The sequence below is a fragment of the Plecotus auritus genome (assembly GCF_963455305.1).
Source record: "Plecotus auritus genome assembly, chromosome: 13".
NCBI classification, from domain to species: domain Eukaryota; kingdom Metazoa; phylum Chordata; class Mammalia; order Chiroptera; family Vespertilionidae; genus Plecotus; species Plecotus auritus.
In genome coordinates this window covers 11870427-11890819 of record NC_137779.1, presented here as the reverse complement: position 1 = coordinate 11890819, position 20393 = coordinate 11870427, and the positions used below count along the sequence as shown (strand labels likewise).

Below are 20393 nucleotides of genomic sequence, written 5' to 3'. Positions count from 1 at the left end.
AAGGCCCTTAGGGGCCACTGCCTGAGCCTCCCCTTCCTCCCCATGCAGCACCTGCGTCTGTCGCTGACCGAGCGGGGCCAGTGCCGTGTGCAGCACCTTCACTTCCCCTCGGTCATGGACATGCTCCACCACTTCCAGCGCTCTCCCATCCCCCTCGAGTGTGGATCGGCCTGCAACGTCCGGCTGTCCAGCTACGTGGTGGTCGTCTCCCAGCCGCCAGGTGTGAACCCAGTGCCCCTTGATAAAGGGGTGGAGGGCCCAGGGAACCACACAGAGGGGAACGCTTGCTGCCACAAGCCTTCCGACACGGCCTCTTTGTCCCTTGTCCCCCAGGTTCCTCCAGCACTGTCCTGTTTCCCTTCTCCCTCTCTCGCTGGGATTCAGAGCTGGGCCTTCCCCACCTTAGCTCCTCCGGCTGTCCACGGGGGCTGGGCCCGGAGGGTCTCCAAGGCCGCTCCTCCCCCCAAGAGCAGATCTTCCACCTGGTGCCTTCGCCCGAGGAACTGGCCAACAGCCTGCGGCACCTGGAGTCGGAACCTGCCAACCGTGCCCGGGACTCAGACTACGAAATGGACTCCTCCTCCCGGAGCCACCTGCGGGCCATAGACAATCAGTACACGCCTCTCTGACGGGCAGTGGACTCCCAGGCCACAGGGGCCCTGAAGGAGCACAGCAAGCAGACAGGAACTGGTGAATGTCCTTTCTTTCCTTCCTTTCCGAGAGAGTGAAGGGACACTGGTAACTGCTCCTTCCAGTTTGGATGTGACCCTTCTATCAGGCCTGTTAAAGGGCCTCCTGTAAGTTCCCCCCTGGCTTTCTCCTTACTGTTTACAGATGTAGTTCGTAGCCACAGATGCCGCTAGCTCCTGCCCGGGCCCCCAGGACCAGCCCTGGCCCTCTTAGAGGAGCGGGGAGGGGAGTAAGGGCCAGGCTGGCAGGGGAAACTTTTCTTACTGACACTGTCCCAGCTGATGACAGACTTTCTACTTGGGGAAGGGGGCGGGTGGGGAGGAGGGGGTCCATCAGGAAGCCCAAAACACTAACAAGCCCTGGATTCCCTTATGGTTTTCCCGCATAGCTTCCTCCACGTGCAGCTCTGCGGCACCCACGCCTATCCGCTCCAACCCAGCCTTACAACAAAGCTCTGACAGAAGGACAGGCTAAAGGTCAAACATGATTTTAAACATTTTACCTCAGATAAATTTTTCAAAGGATTCAGGTTTCAAAATTGAACCATTGCTTATTTCATTGCACTGTTTGAACTAATATCCATCCGATGTTTGTAGTCAGACAGCTATGCAACCCTCCTAACTAGGGCCGAGCCAGCACCTGCTGCCGAGTAGCCACTGTCCTTCCTAAATGTAGAGAAGGGAAGCATGTGGCCATTTCAGAGAAATCCAGGCAGTTACTGAACTAGGAGGGTGGCAAATTCCAGCTCTACCTGGTGCCTTAGGAATAAACAACTGGACTCTGCTTCTGGCAGTGCTGTGGCAAGTTCTCCTTCCTGGGGGGCTCAGCCCCCAGCATCCAATGGCTCATTCAGTGACCCCACAAGGTTTTAGGCTCTATCTGGTGCCACAGCTGACAAGGAGCTCCTCTACCAGCCCAGCCAGCGTGCTGTGCCAGCGGGTCCCACTGCCTCTGAGGCATGCGCATGCACACATGGGCTCAGATCTCCACCTCTTCACACGTGACACCACTCACCTGGGGGCTGGCTCCTCCCAGAGAAGGCTCAGTGACAGTGTGAGGCCAGCTGCTCCTGGGACCAGTTCAGCTTTAACATGTATGACACACGTCAATTAGAGGCTAAACCAAACCTTGGCCTGAACTTAAGGAGTTTATCTGGCCAGGGTCAGGGTCTTGTCTGCTCCCTCCAGCCACTCTCAGTATTCTAAGAGGTCAGAGGCGAGACTTGCTTATAGTGCTTATAGAATTTTCTGGGATTTGAGGGTGAGGGGGGGGGGGATGGGGGGGAGCAGGACATCAACTAACCACCTCTTCACTTTTACTTTTAAAACCAACACTCCTGGGTGTTCCCACAGGTTGTAAAGCAGATCCGATCCCGATCCGGATTTCCGGTCCATTTCTAAGGACACTTCTTTTCTGCACACCAAGCAGGTTGCGCTAAGCAAAGCGTGACCCAGAGGAGCACACACTGTTCTGAATGTCTCTTAAAAGATAAAGCTCATCACAGAAAGTCCATGCTGACAAGTCACTGGTGCAGAAAAAGGGCAAAACAGACCATGAACCACGCATACCCCCTCCCTCCACATCTGGGCTATGACCTCTTCAAGCCAGGGGCACCCGCTTCTAAGCAGTCTCAGCATAGACGTCTCAGGTAGTACCAAGAAGCAGCAAACTAGTGGCTCAGCTCTGACCCACGGGCTGCCAAGCACCAGCTCAGATTCTAACAGAGAGCTGGAAGTCACCGCCTCTAGGCTGCTCCAGTATAAATGTTCAAGGAAAACATTTCCTTTCCAAACGTGTCCGAGTTACCAGGACACCTCAAATACATCCCGACAGAAAGCCCCGCCAGAACTGGGAAGGAGTGACCCTAAGCCAGGCCTCTCCTTTCTGCTAGAGCAGGTGGAGCTGGAGGAGAGGGAGCAGTGGGTCCCTGGGCTGATGCCCTCACAGTGACCCTGCTGGCTGTAGCTAGCCCACAGCATGGCAGCACATGCCACCCTCCTTCCAGTCCTGATGTGACCACCACTGGCCTCAAGAGGCCAAGCCAGCACCTCCACGGAAAGCCCGGGCTGTGAGTGCCAAAGGGACAGTAAGTACCGCGACCGCTGCAGTTCTCTCCCACCAGACAACAGCCCGGGGACTGCTCTCAGCACCGTCACCTCCTGAATCTGACTTTAACGAACTTTTACAAACTAACAGTCACCAGCACCAAAGAATTAAGTCAACTAACCTGCCTTCAATTTTAGACCAGCAATCCATATGGCTCTATCTGGTATAAATCTTCTGCCTCTGATCATTTCTGGACCGTGTAGGAAAAAGGAATAGCAATCATTAAAATCTTAGACCACAAAACACTATTTTTATATATAAAATCAAGGCCTTGAACTCTTCCCTTCCCTAAGGGTTGCCTAAGATTCCTCCATGCTTATTCAGGGCTCAGTCTCCTACTGCAAATGTCATGTGAGCTCTAACATCTCCCACAGGTTAGAGGAACTTGTATGTTTTCCACTGCCTCTAACCAGGACACACCTGTCACCCAGTGCTGGGCTGGAATAAGCCACACATTGTAACACACAGAAAATGGGTTCATCTTGTATCATTACAGGCAGAAGGTATTTGGCAAATTGTTATATATTGTTTATGTACTGTACAAGTAACTTATTCTTGAATAACACAAATTTTGCTATAATGTACAAATTGCTATATGTGAATTAAAAAATGTTTTCAGAATATTGATTTGTTGCCAACAATATTTAAAGGCTCTGTGTATTAGGACTATGGTCTCTGAAATCGCTGCCCTGTGCAAACACTTGCTTTTCCCTTTGTTCTCCCATAAATTGAGGACATTAACAAGGCTTATGAGTCTAGCCGTAAACTGCTTTGTACATCACTGCACCTCTTCTGCCCTCTAGATTATCAGCTTTTCTCTTTTTAAAAAATGAATTCCTATTTTTCCATTACAGTTGACATATCAGTTTCAGGTGTATCTTATTCACAGCTTTTTAAAAAGTATCTCATGCCCCCTACTGGTGAAACAGGCAGATGTCTGAATCAGGACCTCTGGCTAAGGACACTCATTTGGGTTCAGGAGGTATGGAAAAGGAAGCTTACAGGATCAGCGTCAGGCTGAGGATGTGGAGTATCAATGCTGCCCAACTCTGGCCAGCCTTCCTCCTTCTGAAGCGGACCTCTCTCCACCAAAGAGAATATCTCAGTCTTGTCTTTTTCTAGAGATACCTTGAACCAGAACTAAAGGTGAAGAAGAAAAATCATTTGACAACTAACCTTCCAGGATATTAAGAAAACACAGCCTTCCTGCCTTGGTATTAACTAGAAGCTTATACAAACACACACTAACTGGATATCAGTTTTTAAAACTTTTTTTATTTTTTAATTTTTTTTAAGTTTTTATTTTATATTATCTACAAAGTAAAAGTTTTTCCCTTAACTTAAAAGTTGAACCACTGTAGACAGTGATCACTTCATCAAACTTGATTTATAAATAATAATCCGTCAGTTTGACGGTAAGAATTTACTGAAACTTTGTCAAGTTTAGTAAAAGGGTGTTCCAAGTCTTGATTTTTTTTTTTTTTAGCAGTAATAGCAGCAAGAATCACTCTTGTTACTTTTGCTAGCTGATGTATACGTGACTTTCAAGGGCTATTAAAAAATAAATAACTTCCAGTTTGAGCAAGCAGAGCTGGGGTACTTGCGGGACTCGGAAACAGCACATGGAATTGGAACAGCCCACAAGTTCCTAAATGCCTCTACTCGGTCCAAATATCTTCCACTGCAAGGGAACTGTTAGCATTCCTATTGGATGTTACAAGAAACCAACATATATTTTTAAAAAACAAAATAAATGAAATTCTAGTTTTCTGTGCTTCCAGTTGGTAGAAGCAGTAGAAGGGAGGAGGGAATTTGGCCTTTCGGTTCCTCCAGGGCAGCCTTACAACTGCTGTTGGTGGTGGGCTTGTACTGTAAGAAAGAAAAGTGAATATTTAAACAGAAAACTGGCAACACCGCACATCAGCCTAGTGTCTCTGCAGCACATGACTGTAAACTATCCTTGTGCTAGCTGAACAGGACTCAAAATTTAGTTCACTTCCCCCTCCCATCTGCACCAAAGGGGGGGAGAGGGGAAAGAGGGGTAGAACAAACCAGTAAGACGTAAAACCACTTCAGATAAAACTCCCAGAAGACTTGTTGCTCATGGGGTAGGAAAACAGGCTGTGACATGCCCCCTCCCCAAATATTAGCCAAGCACCAGTCCTGCTTTCAGAGGAACGCCATGGCAGTCTCCAGTGTTAGCACAATCACGGCCTCTCCCTGTCAGGGTGCAGGCTGAGCGAATGCTACACTCAGAGCCGATCCACACACAGCACTGCTCATCAGCAGCATTCTCCAGAGCTACGATCAAACTGTCATGGTGGTAACCCCCACGCAGACTTGGGACTCAGGAAGGAAACCGCTGCCCTGCCCAGCCTGTCATAACAAGGAAGGCCAACTGAGTCCTAGGCAGCATCAGCTCCACAGCTGCCGCTGCTCCTCAAGCCAAACCTGGACCATCAGAACACACACAGACTCGGCCCGGAGCCTCAGGCCCTGACACTGACTGATCGTCACAGTCCCTACTGTGCACACTGACGGGTCTTGCTAGTTCTCAAATGCAGGGTTTGAAGCGCTGGCCCTGCCTGCCATTCGACCTGTGCGAGCAGAATGCTTGGGGTGCCCGGCGGCCCCTGCACACACACGCCTCACCTGAAGGGTGCGTCATATAGGGGAAATGCGCTGTTGTCGAGACTGGAATGGGCTGTAGTGCACTTTGAGCGAGGGCGGCCTGGGGACCGCCGGGTGGCTGTGTCGTCATTAGCATCATTGGCGCATGGGCAGTTGGATGAGAAGGAACCATTCCTGACTGTACATGAGCCTGAAACAGAGAGCTCTTTTACGCATACAGGCAACATCTCCAGCTTAAACAACATGTTAACTGTGTTCCTTTCAGGGGCTGGGGCTCTCAGGACAGGGCAACAGTGGGCCCTCAGGGCCCCTTCTTTTCTATGGGGACACTCCCTAGTGGGACATCAACTGACCTACAGACATGCTTCACCCTTTAGCAGAGCGATCCTGCAAGGCTGAGGGGACAGACACCCACTGAGCACAGGGAGGATCAGGACTGTGGGAAGTCCTAGCCTTCATTTCTGATCCATCGATTCCAGGAATGGGGCAAGGTCTACACAAAGCTCAGACCCCGGGCCACCTGTTCAACGTAACAGGCGAGAAGCAATCATGCTTGAGAATCTGGCTTCCAGGAGGGGCTGAAGTAGTTTTACAGAGGCTGTTCCTTTCATATAGGAAAGCAGATTATTACTTTATAAGTGGAGACTTGTCAAATTCTGTTCCACGGACTACTCTTCTTGTTTGTCCCCCACCCAGCCTTTCCGCTTCCTGCCTGCTCACCAGCACCCTCAGTGGGGAAGGGACCAGGGCAGTGAGGAGAGATTCTGCTCTGCTGAATGAGACGCTGATGGAGTAGGAGGAAGGGGAGGTTGCAGGGAATGGCGCCAGTGAGATGGGAGAGGAAGAAACAGTCCGTCCAGCCCCGTGTCCCTGTACCGAGTGACAGTGAGTTCGACCTGGTCTCACTGTCAAGTTGGGAAGGTTTTGGCAGGGCCAGGAAGAGCCCTTTCCTGATGCCCACACCGTGCACAATTCTAGACCCTGATAAGCCTGAAGGAAATGCTGTTTTCATTATCTTACATATTCAAAAGGGCCCATGGCGTATCTGGCTTCCCTGTGTTAATCCATTTTGCTCTTTCAGCACAAAAACACAAAAGTGAGGTTTTAGGAACCCCACCCTATATTCATATACCTACTGAGCCACCAGCCTCTGCTCGACATCTACAGGACCCCGCTCTCATGAAGCTCCTGATCCAGCCAACCAACCACGCTGGCCCACACTGACCACAGCAATCCCGCCCCACATCCAGAGCAAACCATCCGCTGCAGTGCCACACTGCGCCAACTCCCAGAGCTGTGGGTCTATGACAAGGCCACCTGAGCGCGCCGTTGAGTGTCCTCTCCAGCCCCACACACCAGAGCTCAGTGGTGCACTTGGACATGAACTGGAGCTCAGTGAGGCAGTCTAGTCAGACCCACCTAAGTGCTGTTATGAAAGCAGCAAAAAGAGACATCGAATACAGCCAATTCGCCTTCCACAGCTCCAGGGCAGGCCTCAAGGACAGTGTTAGAGCCCAACTTCAGTGCGGGTCCTCTTCCTCCTTACAACAATCCAACTTGGCCCTGGATTGCATCGGACTTTTGTCAGCAGCTGATGCAAACAGCAACCACTGAGACAGCAACCACACCTTCCAACCTTTAAAGCTTACACTGGAGGTGAGCTCCAAAGTGCTTCCAGAGCTGCTCTTTAAGAAGAATGCGAACACCTGGGTGCTCTCAGCCTCTCGTTACACTGCACCAATGTACAAGGGCAAGCCTCTCAAGCAGTTCAACACATGGTCAAGACGAATGTATGGACAGTCAGAGAAAACAGGAGAGATTTCTCTGGAATCCATGTGACCAACATTCAAGCTGACAGGCCCAGGGTAGCCAGAGAGTTAAAAATTTGTGAAGGTCCCTTCTCCCTGCCACACACTTCATTGTGTGTGTGTGTGACAGTGCATGTGTGTAACTCTGTGTGTGAGAGACAGTGTGTGTGAGAGAGAGAGAAAGGGAAAGAGAGAGTATATGTATGGAGACATACATATATATCTCAATGAAGCTATTTAAACACAGAAAGCAGACACAGGAAGGGAAGGAGGACCGGGTTGCATTCCAGAGTCAAAAATATTTATATGGTCTCGGTCTCAGCTGGAAAACGTTAAAGGACTGACCAATCAGCAACTTCACTGACCCCATTACAAAACCACACAAACATCCATTTAGGGCCAGATCACGTGTATTTGAGCGGGAGAAGGGAGACAGGCAAATCACACAGGGTTTCCTAGCGTGGAGAGCATCCGGCTCTTGGCTGCTTATCTGACAACCTTCCTATTCTACTTGGTCTTCACAGAAAGTTGGCTAAAGCTCATTTACCTGAGGTACGTGGGCCATGTGGGGCGGGTTGGTGTACGCCGGCTGGACGTGGGAAGGGTGGATTGTGAAGACCGTCTGCTGTGCTGCTGGGAAACTGTTCTGTGGCGACTGCGTGTTGGAAGCAGGTGTCATGGACGGCGGGGTTGGCGCGAGCCCCGCGTGGTAAATGGCTGATTGCTGCTGTGGACCCGCCAGGTGGAGAGCCTGGGCGGCCTGGTGCTGATGGTGCTGCAAAGTGACAGAGAGAATTAAGCAAACCACCTTCCTCACAAAAAGCAGTTAAGGGCCCCACACAAAGCTGAGCCTCGTGCGTGAAAATGGGCTCCACCTGGGCGCATCTAGGGTGCGGGCATGGCAAGCACAGGAGAATACACAGGGAGCTCAGAGAGAGTGGGACCCATTCAGAGACTTCCTTTCTGGGGGAGAAGCCTCAGTCTCAGCCCCGGGAACTGACAGATGTCAGAAATACCTAACCACCTGTTAACCAATGTGATTAAAGCAACAGGAAAAACTCCTCATGTAAATATTGGGAATTAAAACAAGTCCCAAGCAAATTCCTTAGATTTTTAAATATTGATGTTTATTCTTATTGTGTCTCAATGTGACTTAAAACCAGCCCCAGGGGCACAGTCTGCCAAGTGCATGCTGGGCTGCTGGGTGTTCTGATCACATAGTCCCAGGCCCCTGCCTGGCACGGAAGCAAACACTCAGCACAGAAGAGGAAGCAACGCCATGGAGACCTCTGGGTCTCTCCTCACCTGGACGGGACTGGGTGCAGGGTGACTTCCACCATGTTGGCTTTGCTGCTGTCCAGTGGGGGTGGCTGAAGGCTGAGGATGTGGAGTATGTGGGTGCAGGGTAGCATTAGGGTGCGCATACTGCTGAGCAAGGGAGCCAGTGGAAACTGAAGTGGAAAAAAAGGAGTGTGTACAATTGACACGTGAAGGTCCCAACTGCTCCTTATGCCTCGCCAAATGAGCTTTCTTGATGCTCAAGGCCTAACTTATGCTGTTTCCAATCTCTACATTGGACTTCATTTAAACCATCAATTTTCATGAAAAATTAAGTGTGAAGTTATTGCTTAACAATCAGATTAGCATTTTATTCATGATAACACAACTATACACATTATATAGTGTAAATTTATTCTTAAAACCATTACTAGGTTTTCCTGAAAAGGTAACTTAACAAAGGCAGAAACAATTCAAACAATATCTCCCCCCAACTCTCTCTCTCTCTCTCTCACACACACACACACACACACACACACACACACACACACTCACACTCACACTCACACACACTTTAGCTCAAGGCCATCATCTGGCTAACCTCACCATGCTACTGCCCTGGAGCTGGCGCAGTGTCCGAGGGGCACAGACTGGGAATAAGGGGCTGGATAAGGAATGCAGCAAAGACAAGGCTCTATCTTTAGGGCCAATGACCACAATTTTTCTCAGCTGTTCACAGAAGGACCTGGGTGGGCCCTCCCTGTTCAGCAATCTCTCGCCTTGCTTTATAAAAATCTAGTACAGAACTACCTAAACTGTGTAGAAAATGGAGTCTCTTCAAAGCACCTCCGCCTTTAGAAAGAATGTTACTAGTTAGAGTAACGTCAGAGGAAACATGATGCGCCAATTTAAGTAAAAACATGTTCATTGAAGATAAGAACTCAAAGCCAATTCTTTGTGAATCTTAGCATGAACCATACCTTGGTATAAAACAGGGAGATGAGGTATAGATGCATCTATTCACATCTTTCTAAAAGAGCACTTTCAGAATCAAAAGCAGAGTAAGATGGGTTAATTGCTTTGTGACTATCAACAGCAAACTGACACAAAAACAATTCATGATGTGTCAAACAGAGGACAGCGTTCTAGCAACCTGTGGCTCCCAGCCTTCTCTCAAATTCCTCCTAAGATCCCTGAGAAGCCAAGCCCAAACATACACAACATATAGGGGGCTAAAGCAAGCATTGCTTTGGGATCAGGCACCCTAACTCCAGCAGTCTAACAGGCAAGGCTGTGAGGGTCACCAGAATAAATACCTCTGGGTGAGTCCCATGTCAGTGTTACCCAGAGGATTACACACACAGCAATTCTGGAATGCTTGATCTTGTAGCGCCAAGAGCCACCAACATTCCAGTCCCACTGGTCCTCTCTCCAACTGCGTATGGATCTTTTCAAAGAGGGAAGGGCAAGGCAAAGAGCCAGTGCTAGGACCACCTGTGCATCCACTGCCGGCACCACAGCGGGGGAGCCCAGAGCAGATTAAAGAAAACCCTGTGGTTTGCAGATTGGGAAATTCCCCTGACTTACAAGAGTTACCATACACTGGAACACATTAACAAGGAAAACTGTGGTAATATTCTCTGGGTGTATTTTGTTCCTCTTTTTAACAGGTTTTTATTTTTTTTTAATTTAAGTATAGTTGATATACAATATCATATTTATCTGGCTGTTTTCTTTAAGAAGAGCCAGTGACTTTTCTGGGATCTAGGAAAAATAATGTGCTGCTTTCATAGTTTGAGAAGTCTATGAAAGTAGTCTTTCTTCTAATTTATGGGCTTATTACAAGGCCATTCTTCACCAGCACACTCAGTAAGCTGACTTTCAGATCCCCTCCAATTATCTAGGCACTGACTTGGACTAAAAGATTTGACTAAATTTCCAATGATTGTTCTTGTAAAAATCTTATTTTTCGAATGTATTCATTTTATTTTTATCTTTATTGTTGAAAGTATTACAGTTGTCCCTTTTTCTCCACACCCTCCAACCCGCCTCTCAAATTTATTTTTAAATGACTAAAACAGCCACATGCAGCGAGGGCTGGTTAGACAGCACTACTCCATCACACAGGACGTGCTATTGGACAGCGATGCCTAGTCACTCATGCTCCCTGCCTCCAAGCTTCTCAAATGTTTCATTTGCAGCAATACTAAGGCTGTCTGGGGAAAAGCAATCCCTTAAACCAAAATTCTATTTATGAGGTCTCAGAGTACAGAATCCCAAAGTTCCTATTTTTATAAACTTTGTTTGTTCAATAAATTTTTGTACTAAAAAGTTTTAAACTATACTTTTAATTATCTTATAACCAAAGTATTAAGAAAATAAAAAGCAACAATAAATAAAAACACAAAACTCTAGCATGACCATCACAAAGAGACTGTGCCCATAAAGTCTGATAATTATTATTCATCAATTAGAAAAATGTTAAAAATCTTGAAATTATTTAAAGAAAATTAAAGATAAAACATATTTTACTATACATTTTTAAAGGGCATCTCTGTGATAGTTTACCAATTATTTAAAGCCTATAAAGTAATCAAATCTGTATCTCATTTGCCTTCATAGTACTATACTTCAACTAATCTGAGTGCACCCACATAGGTTTTTGTTTAAATAAACCCATCCTGGCCCTGACCGGTTTGGCTCAGTGGATGGATCATCGGCCTGTGGACTGAAGGGTCCCGGGTTCGATTCCGGTCAAGGGCATGTACCTTGGTTGCGGGCACATCCCCAGTAGGGGGCGTGCAGGAGGCGGCTGATCGATGTCTCTCATCGATGTTTCTAACTTTCTATCCCTCTCTCTTCCTCTCTGTAAAAAATCAATAAAAAATATATTTAAAAAAAAAAAAAAAAAAAAAAAACCATCCTGCCTGGCCAGTGTGGCTCAGTGGTTGAGCATCAACCTATGAACCAGAAAGTCACAGTTCATATTCATGGTCAGGGCACATGCCCGGGGCAGGGGCTCAATCCTGTGTGGGGCGTGAAGGAGGCAGCCGATCAATGATTCTCTCATCCTTGGTGTTTCTATCTCTCCCTCTCCGTTCCTCTCTGAAATCAATAAAAACTTTTTTTTTTTTTAATAAAAACCCCATCCTTTTCCTACTCTAAACACCGGTAAACTACAATGTATACAAGAAAAATCAAGTAGATGTAATCTATAGTTCATAAGCTGCAAATAAACTTTTTAAATTAAACTTAAGGAAGTTTAATTAGAAATATTTTCCTTTGGTCACCTTCTTGCTTAAAAGATATAAAGCAAGTACCTTATCCATGAACTCCTTTTCTTCCTCAAATACAAAAACTGAGTGGCTGGCTAATTAATTCAATATAATTAACAACAAAAATATACAGAGTGTCCCCCCCAAAATGGATTCACTTTGAATAATTATAAAGCAGTGCTTATTAAAATACATTTCATTTCCAAAATTGAGCTATCAGCTGTTAAAGTGTGTGTAGTACATTTTTTGGGGACAACCTGTAGTTTGGTTCCTTGAAAGGCCAAAAGAAGGAAAATTAAAAGCCTGAGAGGGCCCAGACTTGTGGCTCAGTTGGTTGGAGCATCGTCCCTTCCACCAAAATGTTGTGGGCTAGATCCCAGATCAGGCCACATGCCCTGGTTTTGGTTTCGATCCCTGGTCAGGGTGTGTACTGGTGACAACTGATCAATGTTTCTCTCTCACATCAATGTTTCTCTCTCTCTCTCTCTCAAATCAATAAAAAAATACATAAACATATCCTCAGGTGAGGATTGAAAAAAAAAAAGGCTGAGGGGGAAAATAGTTGGAAAGAGACAAGGGAAAGGGAATCAATATAGAGTAAATGAGAAAAAAATGTAACAGAATCTGAGGAAAAAGAAGTGGAGAGCAAAGGACAGTAAGTTCTGAGGGTTACTAAGTGTATCATTTAACTGCTTTTGTTATACATGCTCATTAATTTAGCTAAAGATTTCAGACAGGTTAACAATAAAGTTAATTTTCTTCAACTGCTTGATTTAGCTATTCATCAGTTAAACACTTCTATTTATAAAACTTAAGTTGCCTTCATGAAACCTGAATTAGGTCAAGCAAACCAAAGAAGTATTCCTCTTTTTTTGGCCAGACCTGGTCCAGAAGTTTCCTACTTGCTGTGTTCGTTGATATAAATGTTCAAAACTATAAAGACATGATTTTTCAAATCCTCCTAGCACTGACCACATTCCAAAAATAGTTTCCTAAGCCATGATCTTACAAAGCCAATTTAGTCCAGAAAGCTGTGTGTTTAATTTGCAAGTAGGTGTTTTCATTTTGACCTTGGATGCACAAGTCATGAGAGATCACCAGCACTGCAAAACTTTAAAAACAAAACAAAATCTTCCAACTTTAAATTTGATGTTAAATTTAGAAAAAAAGGAAGTGAAGGAAAGTTGAAAACTCTTTAAAAGGCGAGTAAAAGTCAACTAGACCGAAACCATGACAAAATGGCAGCAAATCAAATTACAAACAGCAGCCTCACTGTTAGTTTCTTTTAAAAAGTACTGACATTCCTTTTTAAGAGAAGCTGTGCTGAGGCAGTTAATGCTTAGGTGTGATGATTAAGGACCGTTTAGCTACTTACCAGGAAATGGACTCCAAAACTAACAGAGACAGTAAGATGGTGAGGATAACTACATTTGAGACCTCAAACTGAGTACATAATAAAATTACTGACACTGTCTTTCACATAACTATATTACATACAGTTTCCCTTTAATAGTATATATACAGCAAGACTCCTTTTTAAAGAGCATCTATTAAAGGATTAAATTTGTTAACATTTCCTAGCACCACATAAATAATATTTATACACTTATTTTTGGATACCAAGTCATGGCACAATTAATGAAAATTTAAGTCAAATGTTTTCTAAATTATTTTAAAAATCTGGCATTTAGTAGACTCAGACATTGAGTCATTTGAAAATATTTCAAAATTTAGTCCCTAAAGTAAAATTTTAATGTTTCCTAGAATATGTATTTCAGATAAAGTGACACATTACTGGCATAAAATTTTAAAGGATTCTGCAAGTTAGTACCATTCTATTCAAAACCAAAAGTCCATGACTAGCTTTATTGAAAAATTGCCCTACAAATAGAGAAAACACACCTTCCAAGTTCATTTCCAAAAGAAAGCTCTGTCCAGGCTTTTTCCCTTCAGGAGCAATCCTTTACCTTTTCATTGGAGGTGAGAGGGGCGGTGTTGCCAAAGATAATCTCTGCTAGGTCATGCTTTCCTGCTTAAGCTCAAGACATCCCGAGGTGTCTGCTACAAATACTTTAAACCTTCAGTCATGCAAAGATTAAAAAGAAACGTTTCCCCCTAGTTTTTCCATCCTATTTAACTCAAAATCCTTGTAAGAATAAGTTCATCAGAATATTAGAAAAACTAATGTTGTTGTTGTTCTTGTTATTAATACTAAGTTTGTGACTTGGTTAAAAAAAAAAGTGGTTCAGGAAATGTTTTTCACACAAGGAAAACATTAGGCATTTCCAAAACAGTCACATGTTTGCTTGGTATGCAAAAATTAATTTCTGAAACAACTCAATTTTTTAACCCAGCTTTCTTGAGCTGGGTTATATTTCTTTTTTAAAACTCTGAATTATTTACAGATACACATATCTTTAATAATTTTGTCTGGCACAAGGAAAATACTGTTCAACAGGTCTAGTCCCTTAACATGTATTCTTTAAAAAGTGTTTTACTGTTCAATTAAAATTAGTATAAAAAACCCAACTCACTGGCAAAGTAGAAAGAAGGGCTTGTCTCCTTGTTGTATGGTAATTTGGGACATGCTGAATTTGGGAAATAGAAAGGTAAATTAGGCTTTTGAGGTCTACATTTTCCTAATTTTCTGGAAAGGTTGACATATTTAGTAATAATTTCTTCTTTTATTCATGCATAATTCATTCTTATTTTACAAGAGATGACAAGCACTTTAAACATTGCTACAAAATTAAATAAGAGAGGGCTGAAGAAAAAGACACTTTTCTGCTGTACTGGGATGTCAAGTTCTGCAGGCTGACTTGCTTAAATAAAAGGAATAACATTATTATCTAATAAACAGACCAACATGGCATTCCACTGAACAACTTTGATATCAAAAATGTACCAAAATAAAAATTACACAAGTTTAATTCAAAAGATAAACAATGCTGCAAGTCACTATTAACAGAAGTAAGATGTTTATTAGGCATCTGATACTGAATCCAAATTTTAGAAACATAATAGTAATATTAAACATGAGTATATCATTTATTACAATGACTACATAAAGGTGTGTGTGTGTGTTTAAATACGGCTGAAAGGATATGCACCAAAATGTTAACAAATGTTGTCAGGTGGAGGGACAATAGATGCATTTTAAATCTTTTTGCCTACTATATTTCCCAATACATCTGCATTAAATTACCAAAAACAAAAACAAAAAAAAGGATTCTGGATCTAACTCTTCCTGTAGAGAAAGTCTCAGAACTATTTCTGAAAGGTAAATAAAACACTGCCATAAAACAAAGGAGATGAATTAGAAAACTAGATGTTAAGGAAACAAAAAGTAACTTATTAGGAGGGAGGGGGCAGAGGCAAGGATAAAAGTTAGATTAAGATCAAAGAGATGAAGTTTGTGATCAAAGTCCTTTTTAAGATAGCTACAAAGAGAACAAGGTCAACAATTACTTAGAATATATATACACACACATATATATACATATATACACACACACATATACATATATCCTAATAATTTAACTATTTAGTAATTTGTTAGCATATTTATATTAAATATACCAAAAATTTAAAAACAATAATCAGTCTCTCATTATTAGTCATTAGTGGTCCTTTCTATTCTCTAAGCTTTTGCCTATGACCAATTTTTGAATAACAAAAAGGTGACATAATTGTCTCTAACATCTGGGTGCATATTCTTTTGTTTATATAAAGTTTTAAAAATCTAGATAGGATGTCGCTTAAAAACAAACCCAATACATACTCAAAATATTTGATTCCTTTGGGAATACAATATATAAATTGTTCAAAGGAGATGAGTACACAATTACATTTCTATGTAAGAGTTTTGTCTTAGTTTAAAATAACACTTAAAATTTGTCTGTATGTGGCATAATTAGGATTTAGAATATCTAAATGACTGAAGAATAATAAACTTGTTTTAGCAGATTAAAATTATGGTTTATGACAGCAAAGAACAAAATAATTTCCTAGTGTTCTTTTTAAGGTATGAAGTATCTAAGAGAACCTCAATTAACCAGTAACAATCATATCAAGTTCACAGCCTTGCTCCTAGCCAGCCATCATCAACAGACATCAATGAAATACAACCTGGGTAAAATGCAGGAGAGTAGTTCAGATCTGGTCGAGCAACTTTCTCCTGGCATTAAAGAACCGGCTCTGATGACCAGGACATTAAATCTAGTGATTTGTTTTGTTTGCAATGCTTCCTCTTTATCCAAACTTGAATGGACTTCAGGGTCCAAGGCCAAGTGCTTTTCAAATGAAAATGTTCTGGGGAGGCATGAAAACCACTAATGCCTCAAATAACAGTACTTATTGTACAGGCTGTTTTAAACCAATGAGGTTCTTTCAATCCAATGAATATCCATCCAAAAGTCAAAGCCAGATGTTGGCGTTGAGGAGAAAGATCCTGCACAACATCACAGTATTGCTACAAAGTCTCAAAATCATGGGTGCACAAATAGCTATTATCTAAAAGCAATGGAAATTTTAGCTCAAAAGTTTCAGATCTTATTCCAAGAGGAGGATGCGAGAAAATGGAAGGAAAGAAATGTTTTTTCCACTTGTTAAATCCTGATGTATTCAGCAGAAACATAAAATAATCATAACGAACTTTTCACCTAAGCTTTTAACAAACTGGAAAAGTTGAAATATATACAAATTGCATAAAAGCCAGTGCAGGAACCAATGGGGCCTTTCCGTACATACTTAGTCCTGGTTAAGACAACTGAAGACAAGCCAATGAAAGGAGATCATATTCAAAATCGTAAGTCAAATCAGTCTGTCAGTTTATTTCTCAATTAAATTATGGATGGGCTTCTAGAAGGAAATGTAGCAATTACATCATTTTTACTTAAAGCACATAATCCACAGTAGAAAGCTTTAAGTGGTAATGTAGGAAAGTAAACTCAGACTTCTGCACCTGGTGACAGTGGTGCCTTTAGCCAGGTGAAGTCTGACCTGGGCAACAGGGGCCGCCTCCAGGGCAGAGGCACAGCGCTGAGCTCGGGCGACAAGAAGGATGCCTGCGGCTGCCCCAGTCCCGTTCCTATTAACCTCTAAATGCTATCTACTGTTATCTAAAGTTAAACAAGAGAAAATCTTTACATTCCTAGTCATTCAAAAAGTTGAAAGAGGTTTAAAAAATGAAATGTCCATGTAGTTACATGTAATTGTAATTTCATTCTCATAGTGGTATTCTTTTCAATTGTATGCAGAAACTTACATCTCTCTCCTCACACAAATAAAACTAAAACAGTAATTTTTGCTTATTATTAATTATTCTTACATATATTTAATTTGTATAGAATATTTTCATTTTACCATTTTTTAAATTGATTATACTTGAAGTGTAAATGTCTAAAGCAGACCTAATATTATACAATTTCGACCACTTAAAATACAGCATGATGCAGAAACACAATCCTATATAATGAAAGGCTAATATGCAAATTGACTGAAGAGCGGAAGGACCAGTCACTATGACGCACACTGACCACCAAAGAGCAGACGCTCAATACAGGAGCTGCCCCCTGGTGGTCAGTGCATTCCCCCAGGGGGAGCTGTCCCCTGGTGGTCAGTGCACTCCCCCAGGGGGAGCTGTCCCCTGGTGGTCAGTGCACTCCCCCAAGGGGAGCTGTCCCCTGGTGGTCAGTGCACTCCCCCAGGGGGAGCTGTCCCCTGGTGGTCAGTGCATTCCCCCAGGGGGAGCTGTCCCCTGGTGGTCAGTGCACTCCCCCAGGGGGAGCGCCGCTCAGCCAGAGGCTGGGTTCATGGCTGGTGAGCGCAGCTGCGGTGGAGGGAGCCTCTCCCGCCTCCACGATAGCGCTAAGGATGTCCAACTGTTGCTCCCTGCGGGGAGCGGGCCTGAGCCGTCAGTCAGACATCCCCCAAGGGCTCCTGGACTGTGAGAGGGCACAGGTCAGGTTGGGCTGAGGGACACCCCCCAAGTGCACGAATTTTGTGTACCGGGCCCCTATTAGCATTATAACAATAGCATTAAAACAAAAAGCAATAAAGATATGTAAAGCCAGTGACCCCTGAGCAAGAGGTGAAGTGCTGGCCGGGGCTTTCATTTTGGTAAAACTTCCTCGCACGCCTTGTGCAGGGCACATCCAATGACAATACTGACGAGGAAGAGAAGAAAGATACCTTTCTCCACAAAAGACGCTTCTGTTACACACATCATTACACTTAGTTAAAGGAGAGACATTTAAACAGAGGAATTTCAGGAACAGAAGTAGAAATAATCAGCCAAGGCTTAAAGCAGGTAAGAGATAAAAATGGGTCCATTTTTTCTTTAGATTCTTTACCCTCAATGTCATTAAAAGGCCAAGTTATTCTTAAACAGAGTAACTTTTCAAAGCTTTAAAACACATTAAGAATAGTCACACACTGAAAAAGACAAACAAAGTGCTTCCTACCATACATCGCATGTGTCTGCTCGTGAGCCCCGTACTGAGCAGCTGAGGAAGATACGAGACCCGGCTGGGCGTGTGCTGCTGGTGCCATCATCCTGGCACTGCCCTGTAGTACAGGACTGTAGACATGAGGGTGCTGTGTTCAAAGACAAAACAAAGAGCAAACATTCAAATACCAAAAAGACTCACTCAAGCAGATTTTAGTTAAGATAACCCCATGGTGTCCAGGTTTCCAAAAACAACTCTGAAAAATTAAAACTTCTTGGCTATTTCTTTTGAAATATTTAAAATGACCAACAACCTTCTAATATATATTAAAAAGCACCCCCAACCTTAGCTATCAACCACAGCATAACAAAAAGCACCGGATATAAAGGGAAACCCAAACCCCTCTACCATATTAAAAGTTAAAATTAGAAATTATTTAAATGAAACAAAAATTATGAGTCCCATCGGCCTTACCTGAGACTGATAATGGGGCACGTGCTGAACAAGAGGCTGATTTGGAAACTGCTGAGGACTATAGGCAACGTATTGTGTGGAATAAGCTGGTGGGGTGGCCACAATTGGTGGGCCTGCCGCTGAGGCGGGGTGCATCATGGTGCTCTGATGATGCTGCTCTTGCCGTTGTTGGGGCATATTTGGTACTGCAGAAGATACCAGTGTAAGAAAACAGCACCGCGTGGCACATGGTCCACAAGGCTCTGCAGGATCTACCCTCCTGTTTGCCTCTCCAATGCCAGTTTTATCACCCCATTTTTTTCACCCCACGGTCAGCCACTCTGGATTGTCTGCCCATCAGACGTGTTATTCCTCAACCTCAAACACCAGCCCCCCAGTTCCCAGCTTTGGTCATTTTGACTTGTCTTCCAGGTGTCAGCTTGAAAGCAACTTCCTTAGAGAGACCTTCTATGATGAGCCTCCAAACTTGATCACACTATGAAGCGTTTCCTTCATACTACTTCTCAAATAACTTGTTTTGTAACACCAAATTATGCCACTTGCTAGAGAAGGGCAACGGATTTAATAATAATAAAAAACCAACAACACACAGACATATACCAAAAAGCCAAAACAGACCCAACACTAATCTTAACTCCAGCTTTCTTCATTTCCCACTACTGAATTCTCCAACTATTTCCTGCTTTTTCCCAAATCCAGAATCACACACTATCTTGTAGCAAGTTTCCAATTAATAGCTCTTTTTAAAAATTAATTTATGTCTTTTACTATTCCACACAGATATCTGCCATTGGCCCTTCAGTTAAGAATTCTGCTCAAATGCCATTTTCTCCATAATTTCCTTCCCAGTGCCCGCTAAAGGAATCAGCTGCAAGCTCTGTGCCTCTCCCTCTCGTTCTATTGCAGCACTGACTGTTTTCTATGATGGGTTTATGCTGTGATGTTAAACAAGCCATTTGAGGGAAGAAATCATGAACCACTGCTTACAATAAGTATGAGGCACAAAAAATATAACTTAGTATGTTCATAAAGTCATCAGAACTATTTATGTAAGTAGCTGCTAGTTTAGAGATAAAATTTGGTTTTTATTTTAAATATTTGAATTTTTTTGCTAAAAATATGACTGTTGCTGAAATTTAGGAGAACCAGTTATAAACATTTTATCCACTTAGAAAAGCAAACTTGAAAACCAATACAGTAATATTTTTCTGAATTTAATCTTCAGATTTCCCTTATCAAAAAAGCATCTTTTTAAAGAAATCCTCACCAGAGTATATGTTTATTGATTTCAGAGAGCGAGGAAAGGAGAGAGAAAGGAAGGGAGAAACATCGACAGGCTGCCTCCTGTGTTTGCCCCAATCAGAGACGGAACCCACAACCTAGGTATGTGCCCTGACTGGGAATCAAACCCACAACCTTTTGGTGTATGGAATGACATTCCAAACTGGCCACCCGCCAGGGCTCAAAAAAGCATCCTTTAGTATTGAAAAGCCACCCAAAAATCAAATATCTTTTTTTTTTAATGTATTTCTTTATTGATTTCAGAGAGGAAGGGGAAGGAGAGAGAAACATCAATGATAAGAGAGAATCATTGATTGGCTGCCTCCTGCACGCCCCCTACTGGGGATCAAGCCCGCAACCCGGGCATGTGCCTTTGGCCAAAATCGAACCTGGGACCCTTC

At 43.4% G+C, this 20393-nt stretch overlaps 2 protein-coding genes across 33 annotated transcripts in view; one reads left to right on the top strand and one right to left on the bottom strand.

Moving 5' to 3' along the window:
• The window catches only part of SH2B3 (SH2B adaptor protein 3), a 38933-nt gene extending 35512 nt beyond the window's left edge, over positions 1-3421 (top strand). For 2 of the 8 annotated variants that reach the window (XM_080650599.1, XM_080650598.1), the window contains 2 exons: positions 49-220; positions 334-3420. In XM_080650599.1, coding sequence (XP_080506725.1) covers positions 49-220; positions 334-629 — 468 coding nt within the window. In that variant the 3' untranslated portion in view covers positions 630-3420. Of the gene's footprint in view, positions 1-48 lie in introns of all 8 variants that reach the window. The other 6 variants (XM_080650600.1, XM_080650597.1, XR_013959568.1 and 3 more) reach the window with 5 other exon arrangements.
• Positions 1-20393, bottom strand: part of ATXN2 (ataxin 2) — a 99197-nt gene that overhangs the window by 3834 nt on the left and 74970 nt on the right. For 14 of the 25 annotated variants that reach the window (XM_080650587.1, XM_080650588.1, XM_080650570.1 and 11 more), the window contains 8 exons: positions 18712-18896; positions 18253-18385; positions 14323-14376; positions 8541-8686; positions 7783-8010; positions 5449-5617; positions 3799-4665; positions 2918-2986 (listed from right to left, as the gene is read on the bottom strand). In XM_080650587.1, the coding sequence (XP_080506713.1) occupies positions 4637-4665; positions 5449-5617; positions 7783-8010; positions 8541-8686; positions 14323-14376; positions 18253-18385; positions 18712-18896 (944 nt within the window). In that variant the 3' untranslated portion in view covers positions 2918-2986; positions 3799-4636. Of the gene's footprint in view, positions 1-1704; positions 1775-2917; positions 2987-3798; positions 4666-5216; positions 5618-7782; positions 8011-8540; positions 8687-14322; positions 14377-18252; positions 18386-18711; positions 18897-20393 lie in introns of those variants that run through there. The other 11 variants (XM_080650578.1, XM_080650579.1, XM_080650571.1 and 8 more) reach the window with 4 other exon arrangements.